Source organism: Onychomys torridus, chromosome 15 (assembly GCF_903995425.1).
Source record: "Onychomys torridus chromosome 15, mOncTor1.1, whole genome shotgun sequence".
NCBI classification, from domain to species: domain Eukaryota; kingdom Metazoa; phylum Chordata; class Mammalia; order Rodentia; family Cricetidae; genus Onychomys; species Onychomys torridus.
In genome coordinates, this window is record NC_050457.1 from 17,025,923 (window position 1) to 17,040,270 (window position 14,348).

Consider the following 14,348-nt stretch of genomic DNA (forward strand, 5'->3'; position numbering starts at 1 on the left):
TTGTGAATAACTCCACTGGTGTGTGATTTTATCATGTAAGGAATCTTCTCTTGGGGGCTAGGAAGCAGCGCTACAGAAGGACACAAGGTGACCCCTCAGCCACACCCCAGGACAGGAACTAGAGTCCTGAGGGGACCAGCATGTTGGGCGAAAATCATTTGCTTGAAAATGGGCTGAAGGCTTCATGCTGTAGTCATGGATTGTCAAGACTGAGTCACTCCTGAAGAGCTATGACAGTATGTGCTTAGAGCTGCTCCTGATCTCATGCATCCCCACCTAGAAGGCCAGGAGTTTGGTGCTAAAATTGATTACAACCCAGCAGCTATTGTTAATTTAACATTATAGTCCACATTTTCCTAAAATTAAAGAAAAAAAAAAAAAAAAAAGGGAGGGCCAAAAAGCTAGCTCAGGGATTAAGAGCATGCACTGCTCCTTCAGAAGATCCAAGTTTGATTCCCAGCAACCACGTGAGGGGTCTGTAAATCTAGCTCCAGGCAAGAGCCTCTGTGAACATAATTTAATTTAAAAAACGAACCTTTAAAAACAGAAAAAGATGGAGCCAACCATCTTGGCACCCACCTGTAATCCCAGCACTGGAGAGGCAGAGGCAGGTAGATGCTGCAAATCCAGTCTGCATGCGGAGTTCCAAGCCAGTCAGGGTTACATAGCAAGACCTGGTCTCAAAAGTAAATACAACAACTAGATATATAAAATACCAATGTGTGGATCTTTAATATTAGAAATGTATAAACGATGGATGACTTCTAGGAAGTTTGAAAACTTGGCAATTTTTCAAACATTTTATTTTAAATACTTTATCTAGCCAATGACTCTGGGCTAAACACATTCTGACGCTTTACTGTGGGTCTAAAGGACCCACATATCATCCTGGGGTGAGGTCTATATCAGCTGTTTTCATTGTTCTGGACAAGATGTATGACTGTGTTAGGACAAAACCCAGTATCTAAATAAATGCTACAGAAGCTCCCAGTCTCGTCAACAAACATGCTACAAATATTTAAGTGCAAAGATTTGGTTTACTTTAACCTGTTACCAGAATTTTTTTTCCATAATTAAAGAAAATTATCTCTTAAAAATGACAAGAAGGCAAGCTGTGTTTCTAGAGGAAACCATTGGTGGACACCGAGCTGCTCTCACTTCAAGGTAGTTTCTGGGCTAAGCTGGGGAAGAACTTCCTAGGAATGAAGTTCTTTTTGGTATTTTATCCCTCCATAAGGCCAAGATCTATCTGTTCATCATTAGCACACACTCAGCGTGCTGTAAACTGGTTCCAGCATATCTACCTTCATGCATGTCCACATAATCCCAATGACAATCCATGCCAGCTCCATTCATAAATGGACCCTTTAAGACACAGCTAAGCCAGCACTAGAACTACATATGTGTGTAGCAGAAGCAAACGGTAAAATGCCAGCTGGAGGATTTCGGGACTGGCTACCTTCTGGACCTTTCCTGAACACATGCTCTTCACCATGGAGTATAACATAAAAACTTAAAACTGGTGCATGATACAAAGAGTTGTAATCTGTATCCCTACTGTTGAATCCTGATTTTGATTCTCAATAGGAAAAGTCATGAGTTACAGTAATCAAGCAGTAGTTCAAACAAAAACACTAAAAATAATTTGAAACATTATCAAATTACGAAGCATTGCTTCTCATAAACAGGGTGCACATAAAATTCAAACTATTCTAAATTCAGAATTATGAAATGCTATTTTAAAAGCATGGAGATTTTAACTTCAAACTCTTACAAAATGTAAGACTGTGGCCTCTTAAAAATATGCCTTGTTAAATGTGCCATGTTTTGGTGAACACATTAATGGTATATCTCCAATGGCTTCTCAGACACTGAACACCTCCTCTGGAGATGAAATGTGGAAATTGTAAGTGCATTCCATGTTGTTTTCTTGTAATTCCTGACTGTAACTACCATGATGAATGTCTTTTTCAGCATGTCACTCTATTTCTAGAAGCTGATGTGGAAGCAGCTGTGCTTCAGCAACTATCTTCTCAGTTCACTGAAAGATGAATCCCAAAGCAGCTCACACAGAAGAACCCAGTGGTCTTCTAATCACAGTGACCCTATGATAACTGCATAACTGGCCACTATGAGCTTAGGATGGGTGGATGGGAAGAGAAAGTGTGTATGAAACAGCCGTCTCCAGGAGGCCTTCTCATGGCAGTCAGGAACATTGCACATATAAAAGTGACGTCACTACTACCCGTGAGAGTGACTCAACAGTAATATCCTCCAATTGTGCTTCCTTTTTTTCACACCACTTTGCCAATATACTCGGGATCTAATGGAATCCAATTATGGGAACAAGAGCTTTTCCCAAAAGAATCAGAGCCAGTCTTCATCCATGGGTATTTTTCTGCTTTCTGTTAAGTCACCTGTTTGTAAACAAAATAATACAATGTGTTAAAACAAAATGCCTCTTACAGGTAGGGTAGATATTTGTTCTCTCATACCTTTTGAAATATCTGCAACGAATTCTTTTTTCTTTTAACAGTCATCTGTAATGGTATAGGATTTCCTTCAAAAAATGTCTATGAATTTTTTTTAATTAGTTTTTTTTTTTTTGTGAGTGTTTGACCAGGAATGTATATGCACCATGTTCCTGCAGTGCCTATGGAGGCCAGAAGAGGGTGTCGGATCCCCTGTGACCGCTACCATGCAGACACTGGGACTTGTCCACAGGCCTCTGGAAGAGTGGCCAGTGCTCTTAACCGCTGAGCCATCCTCTCTCTACTAATGCTGATCACTAATCAGAGTGTCAGGTTCATGCTGTGGACATCGCTCTGGATGCTCTGAGTGTGTTGCTCTGATTTGGTTGATAAATAAAATGCTGATTGGCCAGTAGCCAGGCAGTTAAGTATAGTATAGGCAGGATAAGCAGAGAGGAGAGTTCTGGGAACAGGAAGGCGGAGTCAGGAGTTGGCAGCCAGACACAAAGGAAGCAAGATGTAAAAATACCGGTAAGCCACAAGCCATGTGTCAACTTTTAGATGAATAGAAATGGGTTAATTTAAGACATAAGAACTAGATAGCAAGAAGCCTGCCTCGGCCATACAGTTTATAAGTAATGTAAGTATCTGTGTATTTACTTGGGTCTGAGTGGCTACAGGCCCGGGTGGGTTCCAGCTACAGGTTCACTTTAATTTCTATTACCCTTAGGCTAATAATACTTTATGTCAGAGTATGTATTTATTATGTTTTACAAACCGCTGACCCAATAAGACCTATTAAATGGTTGTTTTTAAACATCAAAGACTGTCTTTACTAACTGACCCTTTAGAAGGATAAAAACCATTCTTTAAATACACATGAACAAAAAGCACCATTCTCCTGCTGTTTTATCCGCTTCAATGAAGTATGAATGGCACTGAGTACTTGAAATACAGCCGCCAGTGTGACTGAGAAAATATCTTTTCTAGCTTTTAGATTAAAAAACTCAAACAAAATAGTTTTCCAATAAGCACATTTTTGTTTTGATAGGATATTTCACTAAGATGTGCTACTAGGAAATACAACATACACCGTGCACGCCTTTAATCCCAGCACTAGGGAGGCAGAGGCAGGCAGATCTATGTGAGTTCGAGGCCAGGCTGGTCTACAGAGTGAGATCCAGGACAGGTGCAAAGCTACATAGAGAAACCCTGTCTTGAAAAACAAAAACCAAAACAAAACAAAAAAACAAAAAAAAAAAAGGGAAATACAACATAAAGACTGAATCGGAATCAAAGCCTGGGTTTTGAACCCTTAGTACCTAGAATGGATGAGTGCACAGCAGTAACCTATTTCACAATTTTATGGCATCTACATATTGAAAGGTACTATTTTGGCCCTCTGTCATATAAAAATTGGTAAAATCCATTCCACATATCCCTTCTTACCTATGAAACAGGACCGCCATCAGTTTTCTTTTTTTTTTTTTTCCTTTCTTTTTTTTTTTTGTTTTGATTTTTCGAGACAGGGTTTCTCTGTGTAACAGTCCTAACTGTCCTGGAATTCACTCTGTAGACCAGGCTGGCCTCGAACTCACAGAGTTCCACCTGCCTCAGCCTCCCAAGTGCTGGGATTTAAGGCATACGCTACCACCAGTTTTCTTAAAAAGACATTTGTGTGTGCCTCACATTCTCTTTCCATTGTTATACTTACAAATTTGAGATAGATATATTTTTTCTTGTGTTTCAAAAGCTACTTAGGGACACTGTTAGCCACAGCTATTTCCAGAGAGTCTCACAGGAGGAGGATGCAGGACACACAGTATTCATCTTTTCAACTTTGACGGGGCCAGGTCATACGTCTGCTGAGTGTTTCCTGGTTTCTTTCAACACTGTAAGAACTGTCAGCCCCTCACATTCCATCAGTACCCAAACATATCCATCACACTTCAGCTGGGTTACCCAGAATGACATGACCCAGTGGGATGGAGAAGACAGCATGGAAATAAATGCTGAGCTGAGCAGCTGTAGTCCAAGAACGAAGCATGAGAGGGGCGGCCATCAGTAGTGACTGAGTGAGATACAGGGTTAAGTGGTAGGAGAAGCTACAAGCAGACAGATGTGACGGCAATGCACACCTTTAGTCCCCAGCAGAGGCAGGCGGGTGTCTGTGAGTTCAAGGACAGCTTGGGCTACAGAGTGAGTTCCAGGACAAGGCTCCAAAGATAAACAAGAGAAACCCTGTCTCGAAAAACCAACAAACAAAAATCAAGAGAGCGAAGCTATGCGCAGGAGACAGCACAGCAGGGCCGAGAATGGTAAAGAGGGAGCTGATCTGCAAGTGTCCCTCCACTGTGGAGAAGACCCTCGGGAGACCACCTGAGTCTCTGAGCATCAGCCCACTAGTTAGAAGTCCTGACACTTCTCTCCTCTCCACTTCTCGGAGAAAAGTGAATACCAGTGTTTTCCTATACAGAAAGCAAGATGACTGAACATTAGGACCTCCGCACAGAACAGCAATATAGGAAAACACCAGTCAGTCAACAGTGGCTGAACCAAGGGAGAAATATACAACCACGTATTACAGAGAATGTCACTGTAAGCCTTGCGTGTAAAGCTTGAGACAGATGCTGATGGAAAGAGGTTCCTGACAACATTCCCTCATGTCCTAGGCCCAAAAGGAAAAGGTGAAAGTGCTTTTAGTAGTAATGCTGTATTTGCCTAGTTCACATTTACTGTGCCAAGTCTTCAAAATCCATGCATACTTGTATACATTAAATAGCCACTTGATTCGGAGTCAAAGACAGGAATCCACACTTTTTAGTAAGTCCCTCAGCTACTCTTAAGATCATACATGATCAGGGATCACTGTACACCCCCCCCCCCCACCCAAAGATAATTATCCTGGCTATATCCCTGCTAGAAAATCATTTAAAAATAAGCTATCTCCCCACCCCCTTGAGATGGGGTCTCTCTGTAGTCTTGGCTGTCCTAAAGATCACTGTGTAGACCAGGTTGGACTGAACTCATAGAGATCTTCCTGCCTCTGCCTCTGAGTACTGGGATTAAAGATGTGTGCCACCGTGCCCAGGTGTGAAAAATAAGCTATCTTTTTATATCCCCGCTAGAAAGAGTGTTCCCTCTTTGGGGTTTGCTTTACTATTTTTGTTTTGAGATGGAGTTTTGCTATGTAATCAAGGCTGGTCTCAAAGTCACGATCCCTCTGCCTCCACCTCCTGAACACTGCCCAGGGGTATTGCAGAACTGCACAGCTAGTCTGGTAGTCTTGTTTTTAGCTCAATTCTATGGAGCCTATCAGAGACCAGAACACATTACATGCTCTGCACATTTTGCTATCTTATTTCAGCTGAAAGCACTGCCAATCCTTTTACTACGTAACTCACAGCATATGCCTTAATCGCTTTCTTTACTCTTTTAACATAGTGCCATTTGTACATTTAAAAGCAGCAGAGGGCTTGGTGGTCCAGCACTCAGGGAGACAGAGAGCAAGTGGGAAGAAAGGAGGCAAAGACTAGCCTGAGCTATATATCCAGTGCTAGACCAGCTATAGCCACACGGTGAGACCCCATCTTAAACAAGAAGAGAGATGCAGCAGACCGCAAGTGTTAGAATGCATACGTGTAACCAAACAATCTTACTGTGCAGGGACTCAAGATGTTTGTGTTTATAAACATAGCTATAATGTTTATTATAGACGACAAAGGAACAGTAGTATGACTGCATAGTTTTAAGTATTTATAAAGCTATGTATACAGCCAGCTAAGTAAGGATCAAAATTCAATATGCCTAATTTAAGTAGTTCAGTTAAAAAGACTTCTGGGGATTTAGCTCGGTGGTAGAGCGCTTGCCTAGCAAGCGCAAGGCCCTCAGTTTGGTCTTCAGCTCTGGGGAGAAAAAAAAAAAAAAAAAGACTTCTGTCAAGATTAAAAATAAGACTGTCTCTTTACTTGGAACAAAACTATGCTGTAGGTATTTTTAATGAGTGAGATAGAAAAAAAAAACATATACATGGCCATTGCCTTTTAAAGGTACTTTCTGGGGGTGAAGAAACGGCTTAATGATTAAGAGTTCTTGGTACTCTGCAAGAGGAACTGAAATGGGTTCCTAGCACGCTGGGGGCTCACAACTGCCTGTAACTTGTAACTCCATTTCCAAGGGGATCCAATGCTCTTTTCTGGTCTCTACACCCACATACATACAATTAAAAACAGAAATAAAAGAACAAAACATTCCTGGCCAGGTATGATGCATACCATGATGGCAAGAGAGGCATAAAGAGTTCCAGAAGTGCCTGGACACAGACAGACCCACCTGCAAAGGTGCATACAAGAAAGAAAACCACTCCAACGATGATAGAAACCAATACAGAATGTGACCTCTGGAAACATACCCACCTCATTCATCACGAACATGAGGGACTGCTGTATAAAGGGACAGGATTTAAAAAAAAAAAAAAAAAAAAAAGGCACTGAGCAAATCAAATATCCTGGTGGAAATAAGAGAATGTTTTTGAGTTAAAACCCAGAATTCACATATCTATTACCCACACTCTAAATATAATGAACAGGCCACAGACCCAACAAACCATGCTGGAGCTCACCAGCTAACTGACGTAAAAGCTGGGTTCCCTGTCTCATGCTGCTAAAGACAGCAGGCCATTTACCTGCTAGTTCTCCCAGTCTGTGCAAGGTAAAGCCTCCTCCTCATCCTCCGACTCGGGGGACGCTTCTTTAATTCTTCTGAGAGCTTCATGGATGCTCCGGGTCAAAGGGTCTGTATCAGGCAGAAGTGTGAAGGATTCTCTCAAAACTTCCTTCTGAACCTTCTTCAATTTCACCCCTTTCCTTATCTGCGCCAAGATATTATTACTATCATCTTCGTCAGGAAAAGGAGGCAGAGTCCGCTGTTCAACCTTCTTCAGATGAAAACTACCACGCTTCAAGGATGCTAACACTTCATCCATGGGGGAACTCACTTTGGAAAACAAAAGAAACAATCAGAGTTTAGGATAACTATATTTAAAGTCAAACTCTGTGACCTCCTCCAATACAAGCTGGGAGATGGTCTTGATACGATAAGTGAGATACTCAAAGGACCCCATATTGCACAACCACCACCAACCCAAAGTAAGACAGCGACTGGTTACATTTTTAAATTAATTAATTAATTAGTTTTGGAGACAGGGTTTCTCTGTGTGTAGTTCTCGCTGCCTAAAATTTGCTCTGTAGACCAGGCTAGCCTTGAACTCACAGAGATCCACCTGCCTCTGCCTCCTGAGTGCTGGAATTAAAGGCATGCGCCACCATGGCCTTTTTTTTTTTTTTAAATTGGAGCTGGAAGATGAGGATCTGAGTTCAAATTCCCAACACCAACACCCATATAAAAGCTGGACACAGTGGTGCATACCTATAATTCTAGTACTTGGGAGGTATATGTGACAGGTGGAGTTCCTGGCTAGCTAGTCAATCTGAAACGGTGAGCTCCAGGTTCAGGGAGAGAGGCTGTCTCAGAAAGTAAGGCAGTGAGCAGCTGAGGAAGACCCTCAAATTGACCCTGGCTCAACATGAAAAACTGAGTGCATATGCATACACCACTCATACACCACACACACATACACACACACATACACATGATTTAATGTTGTTTCACTGTCGCTGTGCCTTTTCTTTTTTAAAAATGTTTTATTATTTATTTATTATGCATACAACGTTCTGCCTGCATGTGTCCCTGCAGGCCAGAAGATCTGCTTGCACCAGATCTCATTATAGATGGTTGTGAGCCACCATGTGGTTGCTGGGAATCCAGTGCTCTTAACCCCTGAGCCATCTCTCTAGCCCCATCACTGTGCCTTTTCATTTAGTTATTTCACATGTGAGATTCTATTCAGATTGTAATATGAAATAACTCACTGAATATTCTCAGATTAATATGTAATATGCAAGGATGCTCAGTATTATTTGCCCCATGCAAACTAAAAGTCTCTCAAAGGTAAAGAAAATGTTATTTTTAGAAATAACTGTATTAAGGCATAGTGGACATGTGATAAATTACACATAACATCCTGCTCTTCTTGTCTTTTTGTATGAAGAACTCTCTTAAGTTTTCAATACAAACCTATATGATCTTGTTAATGGCTTCACACCCTGTCTTACAATGATATCCTTATCATCAATAGCACGAGCTCCATCACTATCATCATCACCATCAGTAACAAATGAGCTCCATCACTAAGCTAGACTCCCCAGTCAGAAACAGTTTTCCATTCAAGTTAAAATCACATTTGTGGGGCTGGAGAGATGGCTCAGTGGTTAAGAGTACCTACTGTTCTTCCAGAGGACCCAGGTTCAATCCCAGCAACTGTCAGTAACTCCAAGGTATGACACCCTCACACAGCCATGCATGCAGGCAAAACACCAACGCACATAAAATAAAAATAAATAAATAATTTCTTAAAAAACAAATCAGTTGTTTTTCCTAACATGAAAAGTGCTGCCTAACAAACAGGTCAAATGTCACTTGAATATTTTAAAACATGCCTAATAGCTCAAGAGAAGGCATGTATTTGCAAACACTTGCTGGGAGTAAGAAAGAATCCTCCTCTGCTGTGACCTTGAATGCCTGTTTGCTATCAAATAATGTTCAAAACCACTCTTTTTAGGCTTTGCAAGGCAGAACTCGGTGCACCAGGTCCCCGAGGGGCAGGTGCGGCCCACTCACCTCTCCTCCTCTGCAAAGCCTCAGCAGTCCTCCTCAACTTCTTGCGGGCACTAACCAGCTGGCTGCTGTCCAAGAGCTGTGCTGACGGGGCGCTGGCTGACTTTGGGATCCTCTTCTCATGGCCCTCCTTGCCAAGTGTATCTTTCTCCAGTGTCTCTGAAGTGGTGGTGGCACCATTGTCCTTTGCAACAGGCAGAGGTGGGGGTGGAGGCGGGGGGGGGGGGGGGGGGGGGGGGGGTGCTGGAGGCAGAGAGGCGGGGAGTGGATCTGCAGTAGCATTACATGCTTTGAGATCACTAGTCAAGAGTGGAAGTGATGAGGGGGGAGGCAGTTCAGAGGTAACAGCACTGGGAGGTAACGAGGTGGCTTCAAGTTGTACTGATGGCGTGTCTTCCGGGTGAACAAGGCTCCGAGGCTCTGCTGTCTGTGAAGGCCCCAGCTGGCTCCCCGCTTCCCCCACCTCTGCTTTGTCCTCTCCCTGCTGCACTCCTGGGAGAGAGTCACACTGCTCCTCACAGGCCACAGGACTTGCTGTATTTCTTCTTCTCGAATGAGCCACCTTTAATCTGGTTGATTTAAGGATAACCTGCCCGGGGTACCTCTAAAATATCAAAGTTACTGTATGAGTATAGTATATTAAAATAACTTGCCAATAAATACTTAGTTATTTCTTCCTTTAACTGAACGTTATTATTTTGTCTCTTCTATGACTTTTTCCAAGGTATAGGAAAAAAGACAGCCAGAAAAACTAGAATACCTGTGCCTCAACTTTCAATACCTTTCAAACAATTATTATCCGATATCAAATATGCTAAGCCTTGTTCCCTCTTACCCAATTAAGCCAACTACTTAAAAACACATGTGCTAGGCTTTGCGGTACACTTGCCTTTAATTCCAGCGTCCAAGAGACAGAGGCAGGTGGATAACTGAATTTGAGGCCAGCCTAGTCTACATACTTTCCAGTCTAGCCAAGGCTATATACAACAAGACCAATCTCACAAACAAGCAGGAAAACCAGCCACATGACTTTAAGTCTTCAATGGAAAAAAAAAAAGTATCTAAAACTCAAGACAAGCAGTATTAAATATATATTACTGGTACTTAGCAGGAAGCTAAAAAAACTACTACTGTTTATTTTCAAATACTTATATAAAAAAAAGTTGAGGGCTGGAGAGATGGCTCAGTGGTTAAGAACACCAGCTGTTCTTCTAGAGATCCTGAGTTCAATTCCCAGCACCCATATGGTGGCTCACAACCATCTGTATTGAGATCTGGCGCCCTCTTCTGGCCTGCAGGGATACATGCACACAGAACACTGTATACATAATGATAGAAGGGGGAGAATGCAATGAAGTGTTTTTGTAGTATCGACATTATTTTCTTTTTATCCAAAAGAATCCAGGCTTTTTTGACACGCTCCATTCTTTGTACTCCTGAAATCTTATAATAGGAGTACTGTGGCACTCTCCGAAAACCAACGAAAATCCATCAACAGAGTGTGTTTCTATTACCTGCTTAAATGTCCGGAGTCTGTCCAGGGTCCTCTGTCTCTCCTGGCTAACCCAGGCACTTTTCCTTTCCTCTTCATCATGGAATTTCTCTCTCTTCTGGTAAAAAGAAGAAACTGCATTACATTGTACCTTTCCACAAGGGAAAAGGAAAGAGAAGATTTCCCCAACACGTTCAACAAATGATGAAGACACTGATTCATTAGACAAAACCTTTGACAATGAAACCACTATACTCCCTGTTAAGTTCCCACTGGCCCCATGGAGTTCAATGAAACTTTTTCTAAGCTGAACACTGCTTAGTGCCTCAGGGGTCGGGGCTGAAACAATTTCAGTAATAAGGACTTCTGGTCTTCACATTCAACTAACTCAAATATAAGTGAGTTTTGAAATAAAAACAGCAACCACCACATCAGTACTTGAGTGTTCAAAGGCTAGGAAAAACACACTTCAAACACTATTCATGAATCATGTGGCTTACACCACCCTGCAGGCAGTAGTTATCTACACTGACGTTCTAACTTTCTCCTTATTGCTCGATCACCTCTAAGTTATATAACAAACCTCATTTGTCAGATATTTTAGTTAAACAAATGAAAAGACTTTCTAGGTGGGAAAAGGGTTATTACTTCTCTGCTTAATTGTCAAAGCTTGAGTCTTCACGTCAACGGCACATGTACCAAAACTGGACTGAGAGAGTAAGATTAGCAAGGCCCCTGCTCAGGGCTGACCAGACACTCGTGAAGCACCCCGATTAAAAAAAAGAAACAAGACAACACTGGAGCCACCTCCTCAGGAGACCGATCCACTCCGACTTTAGGTTCTTCTTCTCACAACCCTTTCACCCCTTCTCCCACCCAGGTTTGCTCACGAGGACGCTTCTGACTGGATCTTCCCTGCATGATGACATCAAAGCCTAAGATAAAGATCGCTGTTTTCTTTAAAAAGGTGAGAGGTGGGCTGGGTGTGGCAGCACACACCTTTTATCCCAGCACTCAGGAGGCAGAGGCAGGAGGAGGATCTCTGAATTGGAGGCCAGCCTGGTCTAGAGAGTGAGTTCTAGGATAACAGGGCTGTGTAGAGAGACCCTGTCTGAAAACAAACAGAACACAAAAAGAAAAAACAGCAGCAGAGAGGGTTCAGGGAGCGAGGTGCTGACTGCAGACAGGAGCCTCAAGGAGCCGCCTGGAACAGCCAGGTGTGGAAGGAGGCGTGACAGACAGGGACTCCTGGAGCTTGCTGGCCAGCTAGTCTAGCCAAGCCAGGTACAAAGGGACCCCTGTCACAGACCGGTGAGGTGGAGAGTGACTGAGAAAGACAACTGATATTGACCTCTAGCATCTGAGTGTGCTCCCACATGCGCGTGCACATATGCACACAGCCAAGGCATGGTGATGTACTTGTGTAATTACAAGACTTGAGAAGCCAAGACAGAGAGATGATTGTGAACGAGGCCAGTCTAGTCTACCTTTAAAAAAAATAAAATGGAAAGTAAAAAGGTGAAGTAGGTGTAATCTATAGGTAAGAGGAAACTAAAAGGTATTTGGATAATATAATCCAATGACAACATTTATTTACACTAAGGAAACAAAAGCACCTCAGGAAGAACCTAAAGCAGTCTGTATCCAGAATGACAAGGACACAAGGCAGAAGCCACTGTTAGCAAACAAGACGGTGCCAGGCTCCTGCTTCATGGTCGTGTTGGTCACTTTACAGTATGGCAGATAACCTAATCAGGTAAGTCCTGACTTTTCCTCCTTCTTTGAAAACTACCAGAAAACAGAGTTTGAGAAGAAAACGCTGTCTTCAAATATAACATGTTGACATCAACCTCAAGTCACATTTGATGTACTTCACTGCCAAATACAATAAAATTTTGACTAAAATGAGGAACAGTACTGACGAGCATCTAAGATAAGACAGTGTTCCCTACAGAACAGGCATCCCATCTCTAAGAAACCCATCAACTCTCACTAGTGATAAACTGGTCACAGAAGCTGAGAATATTCCTCTGAACACCCTGTTCCTTATCACATCAACAGTACGGTGGATGTAGACGAAGAGGAAAATGAGACCATACATAGCCTTCTCTGCTGAAGGGAATGAGTGTTCAACACTGCAAAGCATCACACTATTACAGCGGTTCACACTGGCGTACAGCAAGCGGCACTTGCAGGCCGAGGCAGGAGGAGGATGTGCAGTCTGGGTCAGTCTGGGCAAGAAAAAAGCGTTGTCTAAAAGGGAACCCGGCAATCAATGTCCAAATATAGACAGAAGAGTTAACAACATACAAGATTCCCATAGGTGACATACGAAAGCACACGGACCTCATGGGCAAGTTCGGGTAGAGATAACTGAGCACAAGACAGAGCATGCTCAGATTATCTTTGTCCCATTCCATGACAATGAAAAAAGAAACGGTGTGGTCTGCAGTGACTGTCACACGAAAGCTGCAATTACAGGTATGTCTGAACACAGCGCCTGAAGACCACACACAAGAGCGAGACAGCTTAAGAGCAGGGGTCCTGTCTCTAGCAACACAAAACAATGATGACCACCGCAAAATGGAAAAGAACAAATATATAGAGGACAACAGGAATCTAAGATTACTGAGCAGAAACAAGGCACATTTTAAATAGTCATCTAATAGATTAACAGCAAAAAGGCAAAACAGTCACTACCTGATGAAGGACTGGCTTTCCATTAAAAACAAAAACTGGGGCTGGAGAGATGGCTCAGCAGTTAAGAGCACTGGCTGCTCCTCCAAAGGACTCAAGTTCAATTCCCAGCACCCACATGGCAGCTCACACCTGTCTTTAACTCCAGCTCCAGGAGATCTGACACCCTCGCAGACATATGCAGGCAAAATGCATATAAAAATAAATTAAAAAAAGAAAACTAAATAAAATAAAAATAAAAATTGATGTGTATGAGAAAAACCATACTCAATGAGGTATGCTGGACTTCAGACTTCTTCACTACTCCATCAATACTACAAAATACAGTGACAGTGTCTCCAAAATTTTGTTGGAGAGGTCATGACTGTATTGGACAGCCAATCTGCCCCTTTGTTATTGTTATTTTCAAACAGAGTTTCTCTGGCTGTCCTGAAACTCACTCTGTAGACCAGGCTGGCCTGGAACTCAGAGATCTGCCTGCCTCTGCCTCCTGGGTACTAGGATTAAAGGTGTGCACCACCACAGTCTGGCTAACCTGTCCTTTTCTTACAAAGAAAACAAGAAAACATGCCACAAACATGTAAGAATTAAGGAAATACCAAAAACACTTTCCTTAAACAGTACCTTCATGAAACCTTAACCCTAAAGGAACAAAATATACTTAGAAATAAAGAAATGAGCAGCAGAGGACTGCTGATAAGCAATGAACTTGCTTAACTCTAAAACTGAATCTTAACAACTGATGACATAAATGTGAACAAAATCCAAGTTTTCTCACATCCTCACATCCAGACCCACAGCATCCTGAAGGCAAGGGGAGCTGTGAGAGAGCAGGCAACAGCTGACTTACTTTTCACAGCCCAATGCACTGATCTCAAAGATGAATGCTTTTCCAACTATCTTCATAAAAGAATCTATAAAATTCTAATAGTTCTTTCAAAATCATAATTAAG

General features: G+C 42.3%; 1 protein-coding gene across 1 annotated transcript in view; it reads right to left on the reverse strand.

Moving 5' to 3' along the window:
* Positions 1–702: 702 nt before the first annotated feature.
* Positions 703–14,348, reverse strand: part of Jmy (junction mediating and regulatory protein, p53 cofactor) — a 66,128-nt gene continuing 52,482 nt past the window's right edge. Inside the window, exons 8-11 of the mRNA XM_036207172.1 lie at positions 10,721–10,816; positions 9,210–9,810; positions 7,156–7,466; positions 703–2,417 (exon numbers count right to left, since the gene is read on the reverse strand). Of these exons, the coding sequence (XP_036063065.1) occupies positions 7,159–7,466; positions 9,210–9,810; positions 10,721–10,816 (1,005 nt within the window). The 3' untranslated portion in view covers positions 703–2,417; positions 7,156–7,158. The remainder of the gene's footprint in view (positions 2,418–7,155; positions 7,467–9,209; positions 9,811–10,720; positions 10,817–14,348) is intronic.